Source organism: Rana temporaria, chromosome 8 (genome assembly GCF_905171775.1).
Source record: "Rana temporaria chromosome 8, aRanTem1.1, whole genome shotgun sequence".
Classification (NCBI taxonomy): domain Eukaryota; kingdom Metazoa; phylum Chordata; class Amphibia; order Anura; family Ranidae; genus Rana; species Rana temporaria.
This window is the reverse complement of record NC_053496.1, coordinates 29623343-29646371: the sequence shown is the minus strand read 5'-3', so window position 1 is coordinate 29646371 and position 23029 is coordinate 29623343. Positions and strand designations below refer to the sequence as shown.

The 23029-nt window shown below is 45.2% G+C and overlaps 2 protein-coding genes across 5 annotated transcripts in view; one reads left to right on the top strand and one right to left on the bottom strand.

Annotated features, from left to right (window-relative positions):
- LOC120946774 (minichromosome maintenance complex binding protein) overlaps positions 1-17577 on the bottom strand; it is a 52448-nt gene extending 34871 nt beyond the window's left edge. The window contains exons 1-4 of one of the 2 annotated variants that reach the window (XM_040361465.1): positions 17335-17577; positions 6168-6250; positions 3543-3683; positions 426-467 (exon numbers count right to left, since the gene is read on the bottom strand). In XM_040361465.1, the coding sequence (XP_040217399.1) occupies positions 426-467; positions 3543-3683; positions 6168-6250; positions 17335-17419 (351 nt within the window). In that variant the 5' untranslated portion in view covers positions 17420-17577. The remainder of the gene's footprint in view (positions 1-425; positions 468-3542; positions 3684-6167; positions 6251-17334) is intronic. The other variant, XM_040361464.1, reaches the window with a different exon arrangement.
- Positions 17578-17699: 122 nt separating this feature from the next.
- LOC120946772 (SEC23 interacting protein) overlaps positions 17700-23029 on the top strand; it is a 69725-nt gene continuing 64395 nt past the window's right edge. For 2 of the 3 annotated variants that reach the window (XM_040361462.1, XM_040361463.1), the window contains exon 1: positions 17700-17902. In XM_040361462.1, the coding sequence (XP_040217396.1) occupies positions 17764-17902 (139 nt within the window). In that variant the 5' untranslated portion in view covers positions 17700-17763. The remainder of the gene's footprint in view (positions 17903-23029) is intronic. The other variant, XM_040361461.1, reaches the window with a different exon arrangement.

Genomic DNA, 23029 nt, shown 5'->3' with positions numbered 1-23029 from the left:
GGGGCAGTACAAGATCTTAACTCTGCAGGGTGCCCAAACTTTTGCAGACGCCATTTTTTTGTTTTCTGTAATTTTAAAAGTGTAAATGATGGAAATAAAATCTAATTTTTTTTTTACATATTATAAGAATGTCTAATCTGTAATTTGATGCCTTTTGGAGATTTTTCCATCTTTCCTTGGCTTCGTCATGCACATTAATACAAATTTTTACCTGGGGTGCCAAAACTTTCGATCCCCACTAATATATATATATATATATATATATAATAATCAACTTTGACTTTTATTATTAGTTAGGCAAGGCTGGTGTACCCTCGTTCTTGTGTTTCTAAGTCTCTTGATACAATTCCCAGGGTCACCTAGACGCACTGACATTTCTTTCATACAATTCCTGGGTTCACCATTCTCCTCTCCCAAAAACTCACCTTACAATCTGCCACATCCCGGTATTTGCCGAGGTGAAGAGCCTGGAAATAAAGATGGTGCTAGTTAGGAAGGCCTTACAGCTGTATTGTGTGATAATGCAGCAAATAAGGTCAGCAAGAGACATCACATAATCTAAAAAACTTTCCCCACCATGGCCATTTCCTGATGAACACACACTCGTCACAAAAGATGTAGAATGAAACTCTGTAGATATAGCGGGACCAACTCATATTTATAGGGTAGAATGTTTTATTCCTGGTTACTCCAGATACAACATCATTTATGTCTTAGAAAGGTGCGATACTAAAGAGGAGCTCCAGTCTGCTGCATGATTTTTAATATAAAGGACACCTTACCTGTCCAGGAATGCATTGTCAGTGAATGTAATTATTCGTCAGTCGGCGTCGGGTGCAGAAGCCAGCATTTTAAGTAAGGCAAATTGGCAGTGAAGCCTACTGCGCATGTGTGGGCCACGCTGTGCTTTTTGAATAGTCCTGCCATCTTCTGGGACCTGCGTGCGTCTCAGAAGGCAAAGGGGGAAAAGAGGAGGGGTGGGAAATGCTCGGAGATAGCTGCCGCGATCTTACCCAGAAGTGGGAGCGGGTACCCCCCCCAAAAAAGTGATAAATGGCAGTGAAAAGAGGGAAGGAGCACGAACAGGTGGAGCCTCACTTTAATCACCGCCCACTGTCATATGTCGGCTGTTTGACATTGAATATTGTTGTTATGGCTGCCATAACCCCGGTATCTTTTAAACAGCAGGCGGTCCGCTTTCAGATAAAAAAAAAAAAAAAAAGGGTCTCTGCAACAGACTCTCTGCAACGGACTCCCTGCAAGCGCACTTTTATTGGTGCGCTTCCTGCGAGACATGGAGTCAAGTGAGGGAAAGATGGCCCCCACTCAACTCCATAACATTGGATGACGGAAGCAACTTCAAATGTCACTTCTGCCCAATGGTCTTAAAAGGGGACATTTTTTTTTCAATATAATATATAAAATAAAATATAAAAATGTATTGCTTTCAAGTGTAAATGCGAGATGTGAGGTCTTTTTGGCCCCAGATCTCTCATTAAAGAGGACCTGTCATGCTTTTTTTCTATTACAAGGGATGTTTACATTCCTTGTAATAGGAATAAAAGTGACCCAAATTATTTTTTATATTTATATCTAAAAATAATAAAATAAGGAAAAAAAAAAAAAAAAAAAAACCAACATTAACCCCGCCGAGTTCTTGCACAGAAGCATACGCAAGTCGCGCCTGCATATGAAAACGGTGTTCAAACCACACACGTGAGTTATCGCCGTGATCGTTATAGCGAGAGCAATAATTCTAGCAAAATAACTTCTCTAACTCAAAACTGGTAACCTGTAGATATTTTTAAATGTCGCTTATGGGGATATTTAAGGGTAAAAAAAGTTTGTCGCCTTTCCACGAGTGCAATTTTGAAGCGCAATATGTTGGTTATCAATTTACTCGGCGTAACATTATCTTTCACAATATAGAAAAAAAATTGGGCTAACTTTCCTGTATTCTTTTTTAATTCACATTTTCCCCCCCAAAAAATTGCGCTTGTAAGACCCCTGAGCAAATATCAGGGCTGTGGAGTCGGAGTCGGCAATTTTGGGTACCTGGAGTCGGAGTCGGCAAACAATGCACCGACTCCTACTAAATTTAGATTGAAATAAAAAAAAAAAAAAAAAAAAAAAGCAAATTTAAATGTCCCAATTCACAAAAAGTTATAATTAATGACTTCTCTACTGTAAGAATAAAGACCAATGCATGCAGTGCCTCACGTAACCGCAAAACGAACACGTTAAGTGACCGTGAAGAAGCATGCTTTTCATGTGCTTCACTATATGGCACGCAACGCACAATTAGGAGCTGCAATACTTATACTTTCCATAGTGTTGTGTTCTGCTTTTACAGGGAACGCAGCGTCCATGTGTAACCTAGCCTCTCACTGATAAGGGATTAAATAAATATGTTTTTTGCAGGACTAGAGAGTGAGACACTTGTATAAGTGAAGGGAATGGAGGGCCAATAGTTCAAGACTGAAGCTGTAAACCATTGGAAAAACTGCTGTCATTTAGCTAAGGATATAAAAACTTGTAAACTCCGATTGTTAGCTTAAACTTTAAACATGACTATGGGATTCTCCTAGGAAAATCATGTTTTAGAATAAAAAAAACGTTGTTTTCATTGTGTTTGTCTTTTGCTTAAACTGTGCAATACAGTAGACTGTTGGCTTCCCAGCCAGTAGTCCCGTGGTAGGTTGCGTTTCTTTCCCTCAAGGAATGTATAAAATACATTCGCATATTAATACAGAGGAGTCGGAGTCGGAAGTACATAAAACTGAGGAGTCGGAACATTTATCTACAGACTCCACAGCCCTGGCAAATATGGTGTGACAAAGTATTGCGATGACCACCATTTTATTCTTTAGGGTGTCGGAAAAAATATATATAATGTTTGGGAATTCTAAGTAATTTCTAGCAATATAAAAAACTGCTTTTAAACGCGTAAACAAGTTTGAAAATAGGCCTGGTCCTTAAAGCAGAGGTTCACCCTAAAACATCTATATACCATTACATGCATACTTGCGTCAGCTACAGTACGCTGGTATTTTTATTTATTTTTTAATCGCTGCACATACCGTTATATAGTTCATTTTCTTTTCTTCCTCCTGCGGGGAATAGGCGTTCCAATGAAGCGGCGTAGATGATTGACATGCGGAAAAGGCGCATCACGCGTTCCGAAAAATAGCCGATCTGGGACACGGCACTATACGGCGCCTGCGCACAGACTAGGAGCTGTGCAGAGCCGACTGCGCAGGTGCCGTATATAGCAGAGTCCCAGATCGGCTATTTTCGGAACGCGTGACGCGCCTTTTCCGCATGTCAATCATCTACGCCACTTCCTATGAATGCCTATTCCCCGCGGGAGGAAGAAAAGAAAATGAACTATATAACGGTATGTACAGCGATAAAAATAAAATAAAAAATACCAGCATACTGTAGCTGACGCAAGTATGCGGCATGTAATGGTACATAGATGTTTTTTAGGGTGAACCTCCGATTTAAGTAGCTAGATCACCAGCCATGTGGCTGTAACTCACCCTTGCATTGTTGCTGCGGTCCACCGTCTCATAGACTCCCATGTAATACTCTGGATCGAACATATCCTGCACCATACATCGGAATCGCACCAGGCTGTTGGGTTTCAGGTAGTGCAGGGGGACATCGTTCAGACTGGGGACCTACAAGACAAGACATCAAATCACAAAGTGGCTTCAGCCTGCACAGCCTACCAACCAACCCATCTATGAGACTGCACCCGGGTTATTTGTGGCAGGAGAATACTTTACTTTCAGTGTCACCCCAGAAATCACTATGCTCCTTAACCCCTTCACACCCAAGGTTAAAACAAATCTTAATGCCCAAGCACGATTTTGCAAATCTGACATGTTCGTAAAACTGTACATATCACAACCACTTTGTGCATCCAGGTGTTTTTGTCAGGACAAACTGGGCTCTCTTCTGCTGGTAAATGGTATTAAAATGGTAAAAAAAAAACAAATACTGCAGCTGCTGACTTTTAATATAAGGACACTTACCTGTCCTGGAGTCCAGCGGCGTCCGCAGCAGAGGACGAGCGATCGCTCGTCACCCTGCTGCTCCCCCCACCATTCACGGTGAGGGAACCAGGAAGTGAAGCGCTCCGGCTTCACTGCCCGGTTCCCTACGGTGCATGCGCGAGTCGCGCTGCGCCCGCCGATTGGCTCCCGCTGTGTGCTGGGAGCCGAGTGTTCCCAGCACACAACGGGGGACGGACGGGATGTCAGAAAAAAAACATCATCTTTTGCCCATGACGTGTGGCCGGAAGTGGGTGCAAATACCTGTCTTTAGACAGGTATCTGCACCCCCCTCCCCCCTAAAAGGTGTCAAATGTGACACCGGAGGGGGGAGGGTGCCGCTCAGCGCGACTTCACTTTAGAGTGGAGATTCGCTTTAAATTTAGCTGTATATTTCTTGCTATTATCATTTACCACCAAAGAAACACCAAAAATAAATTCTCCCGACAATCGCAGATACCAAACATATATTTTTGTTAGTCGTTTGTACAGCCCAGAAACAATAGTGCATATTGTATCCTGCCTAAAACACAGACACATGACACCAACATTTTTTTTTCATTATTCTACCCAAAATATGCTGACCGTGACCTTTGACCCCAACACAGGAAACCCATTGAGCCTGTAATTTTTTTTTAAATTGGACCCCCCCCCCCCCCATGCACTTTGGGTTTGTTTATATTTCCTCTCCTGCAAGAGGAAGATGCAATGTTTCTTTCTCTTTATTCAGAAAAGTAAACACAGGGGCGGGTTCACAGGGACTGAGAACCGTGACAGTCAGTCCGAGACTTCGGACATTTGGTTCTGGGGAAAGAAAAGAAAAAAAACAAAAAAAACACACATGACAATCCCAGCAGTCTACACACACACACACTATTTTGGGATGCAGCGGAATTTCGTCCGAATATTGCCTTTTCGGCACTTTGCCGAAAGAGAAATCACGCCAAAAATGGGACAGGGGCGTTGTCAGGTCCGATCCTAGGCAGGCGCAGTTCACTCCCATCGGCCAGGGAAGAAATAGAATAGAAAAAGGAGAAGAGGATTGTGGGACATTTAGTCCTGAGAACTGGCATCCCCACTGTAACTGCAGCCCACACAGCTGAATGGGGGGGGGAGAGGTAGAGAGGGGGAAAGCGCGAGAGAGAGAGCGCGAGAGAGAGAGCGCGAGAGCGAGAGCGAGAGAGAGAGAGAGAGAGAGAGAGAGACCCGGGAAAGCTTTCAGGGAAGTGCACCCAGGACTCGAGGGAGAGGACAGTGCCGAGAGAACACCATCAGAGCGAGAACGACGCAGCCCTGCGCCACCAGAGGGAAAGCCACACAGCCTAGCGCCATCCCTGGTGGAGAAAGGAATGGAGTCATTGCCAGAATCTGGGCTCTACCCAGCGGAGTCGCCACGGGCAATTCAGAGTGAGCCGACTCCTGATCAGAGGAACCGTTGTTGCTGTATCGCTGGGTCAGATGAGAGTGCCGATCAGCCATTATCTACCAACATCCATAGGAACTGCAGTCTCTGACCATCTCCTGTACCACGTCCCCAGTCTCTGACCATCTCCTGTACCACGTCCCCAGTCTCTGACCATCTCCTGTACCACGTCCCCAGTCTCTGACCATCTCCTGTACCACGTCCCCAGTCTCTGACCATCTCCTGTACCACGTCCCCAGTCTCTGACCATCTCCTGTACCACGTCCCCAGTCTCTGACCATCTCCTGTACCACGTCCCCAGTCTCTGACCATCTCCTGTATAAAAATCGTTTTTAAAAACAGTCATTTTCAGTATCGGTTTTCGGCTTTTTCATTTTTGGTATCGACACAAAAAAAAAAAACATTTGGGGCGCCCCTAATATTGTAAAACCAACAACCACCTCTGGGAAAGTTGAGCAGCCAACAAGAGAGACAGGAACCCTACATGACCCAGGAGAATGACTACCCTGTATGGAGGTTCTCTATCATACACTAATGCCAGTCTATGGCTACAGTGTGCCTTGGTGTGGTTTTCAAACAAACGCTTCCCATGGAGAATTGTAGCCAGTACAGTGCCCACCAGGACTATCCGTCTAGCAGCCGGCGTTCTTATTCCCAGCACACATAACACAACACACATAACTTACCCAACATGACTGGTTCTCCTGTATCTTCTCCTGGAAATAATTTGTCACCTTCGGTTCCCAGCCTGGAAGAGCCGCACTCTCCTCTGAAACACACAATGTATGAAAATCATTGTTCCTCTGCATACAGTGCCTCCAGAACAGTCCTATCCCATACAATTCTAGAAAGTCTCCAGAACAGTCCTATCCCATACAATTCTAGAAAGTCTCCAGAACAGTCCTATCCCATACAATTCTAGAACGTCTCCAGCCTGGAACAGTCCTATCCCATACAATTCTAGAGAGTCTCCAGCCTGGAACAGTCCTATCCCATACAATTCTAGAAAGTCTCCAGCCTGGAACAGTCCTATCCCATACAATTCTAGAAAGTCTCCAGAACAGTCCTATCCCATACAATTCTAGAACGTCTCCAGCCTGGAACAGTCCTATCCCATACAATTCTAGAGAGTCTCCAGCCTGGAACAGTCCTATCCCATACAATTCTAGAAAGTCTCCAGCCTGGAACAGTCCTATCCCATACAATTCTAGAAAGTCTCCAGCCTGGAACAGTCCTATCCCATACAATTCTAGAAAGTCTCCAGCCTGGAACAGTCCTATTCCATACAATTCTAGAGTGCCTCCAGCCTGGAACAGTCCTATCCCATACAATTCTAGAAAGTCTCCAGCCTGGAACAGTCCTATCCCATACAATTCTAGAAAGTCTCCAGCCTGGAACAGCCCTATCCCATACAATTCTAGAAAGTCTTCAGCCTGGAACACCCCTATCCCATACAATTCTAGAACGTCTCCAGCCTGGAACAGTCCTATCCCATACAATTCTAGAACGTCTCCAGCCTGGGATACTCCCTATCCCATACAATTCTAGAAAGTCTCCAGCCTGGAACAGTCCTATCCCATACAATTCTAGAAAGTCTCCAGCCTGGAACAGTCCCTATCCCATACAATTCTAGAACGTCTCCAGCCTGGAACAGTCCTATCCCATACAATTCTAGAACGTCTCCAGCCTGGAACAGTCCTATCCCATACAATTCTAGAAAGCATCCAGAACAGTCCTATCCCATACAATTCTAGAAAGTCTCCAGTCTGGAACAGTCCTATCCCATACAATTCTAGAACGTCTCCAGAACAGCCCTATCCCATACAATTCTAGAAAGTCTCCAGAACAGTCCTATCCCATACAATTCTAGAGAGTCTCCAGCCTGGAACAGTCCTATCCCATACAATTCTAGAAAGCCTCCAGAACAGTCCTATCCCATACAATTCTAGAAAGTCTCCAGCTTAGAACAGTCCTATCCCATACAATTCTAGAAAGCCTCCAGCCTGGAACAGTCCTATCCCATACAATTCTAGAAAGTCTCCAGTCTGGAACAGTCCCTATCCCATACAATTCTAGAAAGTCTCCAGCCTGGAACAGTCCCTATCCCATACAATTCTAGAAAGCCTCCAGCTTAGAACAGCCCTATCACATACAATTCTAGAAAGTCTCCAGCTTAGAACAGTCCCTATCCCATACAATTCTAGAAAGCCTCCAGCTTAGAACAGCCCTATCCCATACAATTCTAGAAAGTCTCCAGCCTGGAACAGCCCTATCCCATACAATTCTAGAAAGTCTCCAGCCTGGAACAGTCCTATCCCATACAATTCTAGAAAGTCTCCAGCCTGGAACAGTCCTATCCCATACAATTCTAGAAAGTCTCCAGCCTGGAACAGTCCTATCCCATACAATTCTAGAAAGCCTCCAGCCTGGAACAGTCCTATCCCATACAATTCTAGAAAGCCTCCAGCCTGGAACAGTCCTATCCCATACAATTCTAGAAAGTCTCCAGCCTGGAACAGTCCTATCCCATACAATTCTAGAAAGCCTCCAGCCTGGAACAGTCCTATCCCATACAATTCTAGAAAGTCTCCAGCCTGGAACAGTCCTATCCCATACAATTCTAGAAAGTCTCCAGCCTGGAACAGTCCTATCCCATACAATTCTAGAAAGTCTCCAGCCTGGAACAGTCCTATCCCATACAATTCTAGAAAGTCTCCAGCTTAGAACAGTCCTATCCCATACAATTCTAGAAAGTCTCCAGCCTGGAACAGTCCCTATCCCATACAATTCTAGAAAGCCTCCAGCCTGGAACAGTCCTATCCCATACAATTCTAGAAAGCCTCCAGCCTGGAACAGTCCTATCCCATACAATTCTATAAAGTCTCCAGCTTAGAACAGTCCTATCCCATACAATTCTAGAAAGTCTCCAGCTTAGAACAGTCCTATCCCATACAATTCTAGAAAGTCTCCAGAACAGTCCTATCCCATACAATTCTAGAAAGTCTCCAGCCTGGAACAGTCCTATCCCATACAATTCTAGAGTGCCTCCAGCCTGGAACAGTCCTATCCCATACAATTCTAGAGTGCCTCCAGCCTGGAACAGTCCTATCCCATACAATTCTAGAAAGCCTCCAACCTGGAACAGTCCTATCCCATACAATTCTAGAAAGTCTCCAGCCTGGAACAGTCCTATCCCATACAATTCTAGAAAGCCTCCAGCCTGGAACAGTCCTATCCCATACAATTCTAGAAAGCCTCCAACCTGGAACAGTCCTATCCCATACAATTCTAGAAAGTCTCCAGCTTAGAACAGTCCTATCCCATACAATTCTAGAAAGTCTCCAGCCTGGAACAGTCCTATCCCATACAATTCTAGAAAGTCTCCAGCCTGGAACAGTCCTATCCCATACAATTCTAGAAAGTCTCCAGCCTGGAACAGTCCTATCCCATACAATTCTAGAAAGCCTCCAGCCTGGAACAGTCCTATCCCATACAATTCTAGAAAGCCTCCAACCTGGAACAGTCCTATCCCATACAATTCTAGAAAGTCTCCAGCCTGGAACAGTCCTATCCCATACAATTCTAGAAAGTCTCCAGCCTGGAACAGTCCCTATCCCATACAATTCTAGAGTGCCTCCAGTCTGGAACAGTCCTATCCCATACAATTCTAGAAAGCCTCCAGCCTGGAACAGTCCTATCCCATACAATTCTAGAAAGCCTCCAACCTGGAACAGTCCTATCCCATACAATTCTAGAGTGCCTCCAGTCTGGAACAGTCCTATCCCATACAATTCTAGAAAGTCTCCAGCCTGGAACAGTCCTATCCCATACAATTCTAGAACGTCTTCAGCCTGGAACAGTCCTATCCCATACAATTCTAGAAAGCCTCCAACCTGGAACAGTCCTATCCCATACAATTCTAGAAAGCCTCCAACCTGGAACAGTCCTATCCCATACAATTCTAGAAAGTCTCCAGTCTGGAACAGTCCCTATCCCATACAATTCTAGAAAGTCTCCAGTCTGGAACAGTCCCTATCCCATACAATTCTAGAAAGTCTCCAGCCTGGAACAGTCCCTATCACATACAATTCTAGAAAGTCTCCAGCTTAGAACAGTCCTATCCCATACAATTCTAGAAAGTCTCCAGCCTGGAACAGTCCTATCCCATACAATTCTAGAAAGTCTCCAGCCTGGAACAGTCCTATCCCATACAATTCTAGAAAGTCTCCAGCCTGGAACAGTCCTATCCCATACAATTCTAGAAAGCCTCCAGCCTGGAACAGCCCTATCCCATACAATTCTAGAAAGCCTCCAGCCTGGAACAGTCCCTATCACATACAATTCTAGAAAGTCTCCAGCCTGGAACAGTCCTATCACATACAATTCTAGAAAGTCTCCAGCCTGGAACAGTCCTATCCCATACAACTCTAGAAAGTCTCCAGCCTGGAACACCCCTATTCCATACAATTCTAGAAAGTCTCCAGCCTGGAACAGTCCTATCCCATACAATTCTAGAAAGTCTCCAGCCTGGAACAGTCCTATCCCATACAATTCTAGAAAGTCTCCAGCCTGGAACAGTCCTATCCCATACAATTCTAGAAAGTCTCCAGCCTGGAACAGTCCTATTCCATACAATTCTAGAGTGCCTCCAGCCTGGAACAGTCCTATCCCATACAATTCTAGAAAGTCTCCAGCCTGGAACAGTCCTATCCCATACAATTCTAGAAAGTCTCCAGCCTGGAACAGCCCTATCCCATACAATTCTAGAAAGTCTTCAGCCTGGAACACCCCTATCCCATACAATTCTAGAACGTCTCCAGCCTGGAACAGTCCTATCCCATACAATTCTAGAACGTCTCCAGCCTGGGATACTCCCTATCCCATACAATTCTAGAAAGTCTCCAGCCTGGAACAGTCCTATCCCATACAATTCTAGAAAGTCTCCAGCCTGGAACAGTCCCTATCCCATACAATTCTAGAACGTCTCCAGCCTGGAACAGTCCTATCCCATACAATTCTAGAACGTCTCCAGCCTGGAACAGTCCTATCCCATACAATTCTAGAAAGCATCCAGAACAGTCCTATCCCATACAATTCTAGAAAGTCTCCAGTCTGGAACAGTCCTATCCCATACAATTCTAGAACATCTCCAGAACAGCCCTATCCCATACAATTCTAGAAAGTCTCCAGAACAGTCCTATCCCATACAATTCTAGAGAGTCTCCAGCCTGGAACAGTCCTATCCCATACAATTCTAGAAAGCCTCCAGAACAGTCCTATCCCATACAATTCTAGAAAGTCTCCAGCTTAGAACAGTCCTATCCCATACAATTCTAGAAAGCCTCCAGCCTGGAACAGTCCTATCCCATACAATTCTAGAAAGTCTCCAGTCTGGAACAGTCCCTATCCCATACAATTCTAGAAAGTCTCCAGCCTGGAACAGTCCCTATCCCATACAATTCTAGAAAGCCTCCAGCTTAGAACAGCCCTATCACATACAATTCTAGAAAGTCTCCAGCTTAGAACAGTCCCTATCCCATACAATTCTAGAAAGCCTCCAGCTTAGAACAGCCCTATCCCATACAATTCTAGAAAGTCTCCAGCCTGGAACAGCCCTATCCCATACAATTCTAGAAAGTCTCCAGCCTGGAACAGTCCTATCCCATACAATTCTAGAAAGTCTCCAGCCTGGAACAGTCCTATCCCATACAATTCTAGAAAGTCTCCAGCCTGGAACAGTCCTATCCCATACAATTCTAGAAAGTCTCCAGCCTGGAACAGTCCTATCCCATACAATTCTAGAAAGTCTCCAGCCTGGAACAGTCCTATCCCATACAATTCTAGAAAGTCTCCAGCCTGGAACAGTCCTATCCCATACAATTCTAGAAAGTCTCCAGCCTGGAACAGTCCTATCCCATACAATTCTAGAAAGTCTCCAGCCTGGAACAGTCCTATCCCATACAATTCTAGAAAGACTCCAGCCTGGAACAGTCCTATCCCATACAATTCTAGAAAGTCTCCAGCCTGGAACAGTCCTATCCCATACAATTCTAGAAAGTCTCCAGCTTAGAACAGTCCTATCCCATACAATTCTAGAAAGTCTCCAGCCTGGAACAGTCCCTATCCCATACAATTCTAGAAAGCCTCCAGCCTGGAACAGTCCTATCCCATACAATTCTAGAAAGCCTCCAGCCTGGAACAGTCCTATCCCATACAATTCTATAAAGTCTCCAGCTTAGAACAGTCCTATCCCATACAATTCTAGAAAGTCTCCAGCTTAGAACAGTCCTATCCCATACAATTCTAGAAAGTCTCCAGAACAGTCCTATCCCATACAATTCTAGAAAGTCTCCAGCCTGGAACAGTCCTATCCCATACAATTCTAGAGTGCCTCCAGCCTGGAACAGTCCTATCCCATACAATTCTAGAGTGCCTCCAGCCTGGAACAGTCCTATCCCATACAATTCTAGAAAGCCTCCAACCTGGAACAGTCCTATCCCATACAATTCTAGAAAGTCTCCAGCCTGGAACAGTCCTATCCCATACAATTCTAGAAAGCCTCCAGCCTGGAACAGTCCTATCCCATACAATTCTAGAAAGCCTCCAACCTGGAACAGTCCTATCCCATACAATTCTAGAAAGTCTCCAGCTTAGAACAGTCCTATCCCATACAATTCTAGAAAGTCTCCAGCCTGGAACAGTCCTATCCCATACAATTCTAGAAAGCCTCCAGCCTGGAACAGTCCTATCCCATACAATTCTAGAAAGCCTCCAACCTGGAACAGTCCTATCCCATACAATTCTAGAAAGTCTCCAGCCTGGAACAGTCCTATCCCATACAATTCTAGAAAGTCTCCAGCCTGGAACAGTCCCTATCCCATACAATTCTAGAGTGCCTCCAGTCTGGAACAGTCCTATCCCATACAATTCTAGAAAGCCTCCAGCCTGGAACAGTCCTATCCCATACAATTCTAGAAAGCCTCCAACCTGGAACAGTCCTATCCCATACAATTCTAGAGTGCCTCCAGTCTGGAACAGTCCTATCCCATACAATTCTAGAAAGTCTCCAGCCTGGAACAGTCCTATCCCATACAATTCTAGAACGTCTTCAGCCTGGAACAGTCCTATCCCATACAATTCTAGAAAGCCTCCAACCTGGAACAGTCCTATCCCATACAATTCTAGAAAGCCTCCAACCTGGAACAGTCCTATCCCATACAATTCTAGAAAGTCTCCAGTCTGGAACAGTCCCTATCCCATACAATTCTAGAAAGTCTCCAGCCTGGAACAGTCCCTATCACATACAATTCTAGAAAGTCTCCAGCTTAGAACAGTCCTATCCCATACAATTCTAGAAAGTCTCCAGCCTGGAACAGTCCTATCCCATACAATTCTAGAAAGTCTCCAGCCTGGAACAGTCCTATCCCATACAATTCTAGAAAGTCTCCAGCCTGGAACAGTCCTATCCCATACAATTCTAGAAAGCCTCCAGCCTGGAACAGCCCTATCCCATACAATTCTAGAAAGCCTCCAGCCTGGAACAGTCCTATCCCATACAATTCTAGAAAGTCTCCAGCCTGGAACAGTCCCTATCACATACAATTCTAGAAAGTCTCCAGCCTGGAACAGTCCTATCACATACAATTCTAGAAAGTCTCCAGCCTGGAACACCCCTATTCCATACAATTCTAGAAAGCCTCCAGCCTGGAACAATCCCTATCCCATACAATTCTAGAAAGTCTCCAGCCTGGAACAGTCCTATCCCATACAATTCTAGAAAGTCTCCAGCCTGGAACAGTCCTATCCCATACAATTCTAGAAAGTCTCCAGCCTGGAACAGTCATATCCCATACAATTCTAGAAAGCCTCCAGCCTGGAACAATCCCTATCCCATACAATTCTAGAAAGTCTCCAGCCTGGAACAGTCCCTATCCCATACAATTCTAGAAAGCCTCCAACCTGGAACAGTCCTATCCCATACAATTCTAGAAAGTCTCCAGCTTAGAACAGTCCTATCCCATACAATTCTAGAAAGTCTCCAGCCTGGAACAGTCCTATCCCATACAATTCTAGAAAGCCTCCAGCCTGGAACAGTCCTATCCCATACAATTCTAGAAAGCCTCCAACCTGGAACAGTCCTATCCCATACAATTCTAGAAAGTCTCCAGCCTGGAACAGTCCTATCCCATACAATTCTAGAAAGTCTCCAGCCTGGAACAGTCCCTATCCCATACAATTCTAGAGTGCCTCCAGTCTGGAACAGTCCTATCCCATACAATTCTAGAAAGCCTCCAGCCTGGAACAGTCCTATCCCATACAATTCTAGAAAGCCTCCAACCTGGAACAGTCCTATCCCATACAATTCTAGAGTGCCTCCAGTCTGGAACAGTCCTATCCCATACAATTCTAGAAAGTCTCCAGCCTGGAACAGTCCTATCCCATACAATTCTAGAACGTCTTCAGCCTGGAACAGTCCTATCCCATACAATTCTAGAAAGCCTCCAACCTGGAACAGTCCTATCCCATACAATTCTAGAAAGCCTCCAACCTGGAACAGTCCTATCCCATACAATTCTAGAAAGTCTCCAGTCTGGAACAGTCCCTATCCCATACAATTCTAGAAAGTCTCCAGCCTGGAACAGTCCCTATCACATACAATTCTAGAAAGTCTCCAGCTTAGAACAGTCCTATCCCATACAATTCTAGAAAGTCTCCAGCCTGGAACAGTCCTATCCCATACAATTCTAGAAAGTCTCCAGCCTGGAACAGTCCTATCCCATACAATTCTAGAAAGTCTCCAGCCTGGAACAGTCCTATCCCATACAATTCTAGAAAGCCTCCAGCCTGGAACAGCCCTATCCCATACAATTCTAGAAAGCCTCCAGCCTGGAACAGTCCTATCCCATACAATTCTAGAAAGTCTCCAGCCTGGAACAGTCCCTATCACATACAATTCTAGAAAGTCTCCAGCCTGGAACAGTCCTATCACATACAATTCTAGAAAGTCTCCAGCCTGGAACACCCCTATTCCATACAATTCTAGAAAGCCTCCAGCCTGGAACAATCCCTATCCCATACAATTCTAGAAAGTCTCCAGCCTGGAACAGTCCTATCCCATACAATTCTAGAAAGTCTCCAGCCTGGAACAGTCCTATCCCATACAATTCTAGAAAGTCTCCAGCCTGGAACAGTCATATCCCATACAATTCTAGAAAGCCTCCAGCCTGGAACAATCCCTATCCCATACAATTCTAGAAAGTCTCCAGCCTGGAACAGTCCCTATCACATACAATTCTAGAAAGTCTCCAGCCTGGAACAGTCCTATCCCATACAATTCTAGAAAGTCTCCAGCTTGGAACAGTCCCTATCCCATACAATTCTAGAAAGTCTCCAGCCTGGAACAGTCCCTATCCCATACAATTCTAGAAAGCCTCCAGCCTGGAACAATCCCTATCCCATACAATTCCAGGCTGGAGACTTTCTAGAATTGTATGGGATAGGGATTGTTCCAGGCTGGAGGCTTTCTAGAATTGTATGGGATAGGGACTGTTCCAGGCTGGAGACTTTCTAGAACAGTCCCTATCACATACAATTCTAGAAAGTCTCCAGCCTGGAACAGTCCTATCCCATACAATTCTAGAAAGTCTCCAGCCTGGAACAATCCATATCCCATACAATTCTAGAAAGTCTCCAGCCTGGAACAGTCCTATCCCATACAATTCTAGAAAGTCTCCAGCCTGGAACAATCCATATCCCATACAATTCTAGAAAGTCTCCAGCTTGGAACAGTCCCTATCCCATACAATTCTAGAAAGTCTCCAGCCTGGAACAATCCATATCCCATACAATTCTAGAAAGTCTCCAGCTTGGAACAGTCCCTATCCCATACAATTCTAGAAAGTCTCCAGCCTGGAACAGCCCTATCCCATACAATTCTAGAAAGTCTCCAGCCTGGAACAATCCATATCCCATACAATTCTAGAAAGTCTCCAGCTTGGAACAGTCCCTATCCCATACAATTCTAGAAAGTCTCCAGCCTGGAACAGCCCTATCCCATACAATTCTAGAAAGTCTCCAGCCTGGAACAGTCCCTATCCCATACAATTCTAGAAAGTCTCCAGCCTGGAACAGTCCTATCCCATACAATTCTAGAAAGTCTCCAGCCTGGAACAATCCATATCCCATACAATTCTAGAAAGTCTCCAGCCTGGAACAGTCCCTATCCCATACAATTCTAGAAAGTCTCCAGCTTGGAACAGTCCCTATCCCATACAATTCTAGAAAGTCTCCAGCCTGGAACAGTCCCTATCCCATACAATTCTAGAAAGCCTCCAGCCTGGAACAATCCCTATCCCATACAATTCTAGAAAGTCTCCAGCCTGGAACAGTCCCTATCACATACAATTCTAGAAAGTCTCCAGCCTGGAACAGTCCTATCCCATACAATTCTAGAAAGTCTCCAGCCTGGAACAGTCCTATCCCATACAATTCTAGAAAGTCTCCAGCCTGGAACAATCCATATCCCATACAATTCTAGAAAGTCTCCAGCCTGGAACAGTCCCTATCCCATACAATTCTAGAACGTCTCCAGCCTGGGATACTCCCTATCCCATACAATTCTAGAAAGTCTCCAGCCTGGAACAATCCATATCCCATACAATTCTAGAAAGTCTCCAGCTTGGAACAGTCCCTATCCCATACAATTCTAGAAAGTCTCCAGCCTGGAACAATCCATATCCCATACAATTCTAGAAAGTCTCCAGCTTGGAACAGTCCTATCCCATACAATTCTAGAAAGTCTCCAGCCTGGAACAGTCCTATCCCATACAATTCTAGAAAGTCTCCAGCCTGGAACAGTCCTATCCCATACAACACGGAGTTGGGGGGAGAGGGTCTTCTCAGGGATGGAGTTGGGGGGAGAGGGTCTTCTCAGGGATGGAGTTGGGGGGGGGAGGGTCTTCTCGGGGATGGAGTTGGGGGGGGGAGGGTCTTCTCAGGGGTTGGAGTTGGGGGGGGGTTCTTAGAGTTGGGGGGAGAGGGTCTTCTTGGAGTTGGGGGGAGAGGGTCTTCTCAGGGATGGAGTTGGGGGGGGAGAGGGTCTTCTCAGGGATGGAGTTGGGGGGGAGGGTCTTCTCAGGGATGGAGTTGGCGGGGGGGAGGGTCTTCTCAGGGATGGAGTTGGGGGGGAGGGTCTTCTCAGGGATGGAGTTGGGGGGGAGGGTCTTCTCGGGGATGGAGTTGGGGGGGGAGGGTCTTCTCGGGGATGGAGTTGGGGGGGGGGGTCTTCTCAGGGATGGAGTTGGGGGGAGGGTCTTCTCAGGGATGGAGTTGGGGGGGAGGGTCTTCTCAGGGATGGAGTTGGGGGGGGGGAGGGTCTTCTCAGGGATGGAGTTGGGGAGAGGGTCTTCTCAGGGATGGAGTTGGGGGGGGGAGGGTCTTCTCAGGGATGGAGTTGGGGGGGGGGTCTTCTCGGGGATGGAGTTGGGGGGGGGGGAGGGTCTTCTCAGGGGTTGGAGTTGGGGGGGTTCTTCTCAGAGTTGGGGGGAGAGGGTCTTCTTGGAGTTGGGGGGGGGGGTGTTCTCAGGCAGTGAGGAGGCGATGGATGTCTGTCACCTGCCCCCTGAATCCCCTCCACCATATACACTGTACACAGCACTGAGTTCCCACTTGTATTGTAATGCCCCCCCCCCCCGATCTCTGTATACCGGACAGGGACACGCACTACAGCTAGAAATCATCCGTACATGTACTATGGTAGACTCTCCGGTTTAGTAGGCCGGGGACCAGTCGGTACAATGACAGCCCCGGTCACAGGGGACAGAGAAGACACTGGTCGGTCTCGGTCTTGCTCACCGTACAGTCGCTGCACACAGCGGAGCGGCTCTGTAATCCATTCCCCGGTACCGGGCGCACACGTGACTCCTCCGGACATCAGCATCCTCCACACAGCAATCCACTACTCAGCCAGTGGCGGGAAAATGTCGTCATTACAACTAAGGCGGAGCAAAGGCTGCATGGCGGAAGACGACCGTCAGAAGCCATGTTGTGAGTGGCAGAGGGAAAAAAATCACATGACAGAATCAGCCATCCTCCGATTGGCTACTGTATCCGCCACGGAATCACATGCACAGCAGATGACTGAGCTGACGATACCCCGGTAGCGATTGGCTTGAATGGGACAGGTGGGCGGGGAAAAAGACTTTGAGACGTATGCTGATTGGACGAGGTGCTGTCAGTTTGCCGGATCCGGCTGGAGACGTGGAGTCTCTGTGTTAGGGCAACATGGCGGATAAGAGAGGGAGCCGGGGACCCCCGGGGGCCACAACAGGAGGGAGTAATAACAATAACAATCTACTCTTCTCTACCGGGGAGCTCAGCTTCACCGTCCCCTTCATCCCTGTCACTGGACCTGTACCCACCGGTATGTAATCTGTACATCCTCTCCTGTATACACCGCTATATGATGTATATACATCCTCTCCTGTATACACCACCGCTCCCCTCTGTATACACTCCTATATAATATATATACATCACCCCTCCCCCCGCTGTATACACCCTATATAATATATACACTCCTATATAATATATACACCTCCCCTCTGTATACGCCCCCTATATAATATATACACCACCCCTCCCCCTCTGTATACACACCTATATAATATATACACCACCCCTCGTATACACCCCCTATATAATGTATACACCACCCCTCCCCCCCGCTGTATACACCCTATATAATATATACACTCCTATATAATATATACACCACCCCTCCCCTCTGTATACACTCCTATATAATATATACACCCCTATATAATATATACACCTCCCCTCTGTATACGCCCCCTATATAATATATACACCACCCCTCCGTATACACACCTATATAATATATACACCACCCCTCCGTATACACCCCCTATATAATGTATACACCACCCCTCCCCCCCGCTGTATACATGCCTATATAATATATACACCTCCCCCTCTGTATACACCCCTATATAATATATATAACACCCTCCCCTCTCTGTATACACCCCTATATAATATATACACCACCCCTCTGTATACACCCCCTATATAATATATATACATCACCCCTCCCCCCTCTGTATACACTCCTATATAATATATATACATCACCCCTCCCCCCGCTGTATACACTCCTATATAATATATATACATCACCCCTCCCCCCTCTGTATACACCCCTATATAATATATACACTCCTATATAATATATACACCACCCCTCCCCTCTGTATACACTCCTATATAATATATATACATCACCCCTCCCCCCTCTGTATACACTCCTATATAATATATATACATCACCCCTCCCCCCTCTGTATACACCCCTATATAATATATATACATCACCCCTCCCCCCTCTGTATACACCCCTATATAATATATACACTCCTATATAATATATACACCACCCCTCCCCTCTGTATACACTCCTATATAATATATACACCTCCCCTCTGTATACGCCCCCTATATAATATATACACCACCCCTCCCCCTCTGTATACACACCTATATAATATATACACCACCCCTCCATATACACCCCCTATATAATGTATACACCACCCCTCCCCCCCGCTGTATACACGCCTATATAATATATACATCCTCTCCTGTATACACCACCGCTCCCCTCTGTATACACTCCGATATAATATATATACACCACCCCTCCCCCCCGCTGTATACACGCCTATATAATATATACACCTCCCCCTCTGTATACACCCCTATATAATATATATAACACCCTCCCCTCTCTGTATACACCCCTATATAATATATATAACACCCTCCCCTCTCTGTATACACCCCTATATAATATATACACCACCCCTCTGTATACACCCCCTGTATAATATATACACCCTCTATATAATATATATACATCACCCCTCCCCCCTCTGTATACACTCCTATATAATATACATCACCCCTCCCCCCTCTGTATACACTCCTATATAATATATATACATCACCCCCCCCTCTGTATACACTCCTATATAATATATATACATCACCCCTCCCCCCCCCCGCTGTATGCGCCCCTATATAATATATACACCACCCCTCCCCCTCTGTATACACCCCTATATAATATATACACGACCCCTCTGTATACACCCCCTGTATAATATATACACCCCCTATATAATGTATACACGACTCCTGTATACACACCCTATATAATATATACACCACCCCTCTGTATACACGACCCCTCTGTATACACCCCCTATATAATATATACACCCCCTATATAATATATACACGACTCCTCTGTATACACCCCCTATATAATATATACATCACCCCTCCCCCTCTGTATACACCCCCTATATAATATATTCACGACCCCTCTGTATACACCTCCTATATAATATATATACACCCCCTATATAATATATACACCACCCCTATATAATATATACACCAACCCTCCCCCCTCTGTACACACCCCTGTATAATATATACATCACCCCTCCCCCTCTGTACACACCCCTATATAACCCTGTACACACCATACATAATATACATCACCAGTTATATAGCCCACACATACACACCGTATATAGCTCACCCTACATAACCCCCCCCCTGTGTACACCTTATATAATATATACCCCCTCCCCCTTGTACTGTGTGTGTTATATATTATTCCCTCACAGCACTTCCCCTGTGTACACAGTATATACATCAGACTGTACACACACACTGTATATAATATATACATCATCGTCTCTGCCATTTTTTTTTATTTTGATGAGTTGGTTTCCTTTATTTTTATCTGTTGATCCTGCCAGAAACAATCTTCCTGTCTTATGGAGACGCAGTGTTGTCACCGTAGGACTGACAGTGTGTTAGTTCTAAGAAACCCCTATTCGCGAACGACTTACGCAAACGACGTAAACATTTCAAAACTCGGCGCGGGAACGACGTCCATACTTAACATTAGCTACGCCTCATATAGCAGGGCTAACTTTATGCCGGAAAAAGCCTAACGTAAACGTCGAAAAAAAAAATGCGCCGGACGTACGTTTCTGAATCGGCGTAAATACCCAATTAGCATATTCCTCGCGTAACTATACGGAAGTGCCACCTAGCGGTGCAAGACACTTACGCCTGTCGGATCTTAGGGGAATCCATGCGTAACTGATTCTACGAATCAGGCGCATAGATACGACGCCGCAACTCAGAGATACGATGAATCAGGCGCATAGATACGACGCCGTAACTCAGAGATACAACGGCGTATCTGGAGATACGCTGTCGTATCTCGTTTCTGAATCCAGCCCAACGGCAGCATTCACACCTGAGCGTTTTGAAGCCTGAAGCTATAAAACGCTGGAGGGGAAAAAATCCATTATTCTCTATAGAGATGATTCACATCTCCACCCCAAAACGCCAAACGCCTGAAGCGTGAATTGGGCGGATTTGGGCGTTTTTGAACGTTTGTATTCCCATAGAACCTAATTGAAACGCTCGATTCAAGCGTCTAGCGCGACAATGACCGTTTCTACGGGCGTTTTGTCGCTTTAATCTGTTCTGTGAAATAGAATATTCACCCAGGAAGAAGATAAAAAAAAAAAAAATCTACAAACATAGCAACAAATGATGAAAGAGATGAGCATTTTTCCTATTGGCTAAAATAAAAAACGTTGAAGTTCAAAAACGTTGGACTACGCTGTATGCAAACGCGCGACAAAATGCGGGAAAAAACGACCGAAAACGCTACGCTCAGGTGTGAATGCGGCCTTAATGAGGAAGTAAACCCTGATGGGTTTTACTTCCTTTTTATTCCCCTGCAAAGTAAAAGCATAATGAGCTTTTATGCATCGCATACTAGCCCATTATGTGGCACTTACCTGCAAACGAAGCCCGCCATGTCCCCATCTTCGCCCCTCTTCTTTCCGGGGGTGTGGACTCCGGCTGTGTGACTGGCTGGAGCTGCATGATGTCACTCCCACGCATGCGCGCCAGAGTCACGGCACTCGCTTGGGAAGAAACGGTGCGGAGGGCACTACAAGGTAAATATCTCCTATGCAGTGCAGGTTTAGGAGATATTTACAGTTCAAAGTCGTTGGAAACTCCTTTTTAGTTCTGCTTTAAATCATTGGGTTTTGTTTGGTTCACACCACTGCGACTTGTAATGTGATTTGACAGTTCAAAATCGCATGACAAGTCACACCCTATTTGTGCCTTTAGAATTGTTCAAATCAATGTGACCTGCACCAATTCTGAACAGGTTCCTGCACAATTTTTTGCGATTTCATGTGTGACTTGTATAGACATCTGTGCATAAAGTCACACATGAAATCGCACTGATCGGTGTGAAGAGTACCGTAGGATTTAAAAGGGAGCATTATTCATACTTGTGTTTTTTTTTTTTTTTTTTCCCGTTCTTCCCCTTTTTTTTTGCTCCTTCCCCCTTTTTTTTTTTTAGCCGAAAAACTGATCGGTATGAAAGGGCCCCCGACTCACACTGAATGCAGCTTTGAAATAGTGCTGCTACAGTGCAATTTCAAAGACCAGAGGCTCATACTGATCAGTTAAAAGTGGAGTTCCACCCATAAATATAACATTACATCAGTAGTTTTAAAAAAATTTCATTAGTCCTTTACGATTTTTTTTTTTTTTTTTTTTAGATGCCTTCAAAGTGTTGTTGCTAGGCAGAATAGTTAATCTTCCCACTTCCTGCACCTAACCTGCACCGCACAGACTCCTGGGAATGTAGTGGGTGTAACTTTCCAGGAGTCTGTGCACTCCCCAGTCTCAAAGAATCATGTGACTTGGACAGTACAGGTGCTGAAACCTGATCTGACACTGCTTGTGCAGCACTGAGCATGTGCAAGATCTGCAAGGCTGAAATCCAGGAAGTCATACAGTCTGGCTTCATGATGCCCACACTTAAGATGGCCCCAGTCAATTTCTATTTTATAAAGTGTCTAAATGCTGTAACAACCTAACAAAACGGACCTTAGTTTACAGAACTAGTAGAATACATTAAGCTTAGGGGTGCAACGGATCAAAAAACTCACGGATCGGATCGATCCTCGGATCAGGAGTCACGGATCGGATCGATTTCGGATCAGCGCAAAAAAAAAAAAATGTGTGTGTGTGTATATATATATATACACACACACACACACACACACACACACACACACACACACACACACACACACACACACACACACACACACACACACACACATACATTTCAGGGGTGGATTAAAGAGGAAGCAGGTGAGGCTGTTTGGGACTTGTTAAAAGTACAATCTTGATGTTTTTACATATATATATATATATATATATATATATATATATATATATTTATTATATTATATATAGCTGTAAAAACATCAAGATTGTACTTTTAACAAGTCCCAAACAGCCTCACCTGCTTCCTCTTTAATCCACCCCTGAAATGTGCTCTTCCCCCCCCTCCCCTCACACTAGTGCTTCTCTGCTAATATTCCCTCTCCATGTCGGCTTGCCAGAG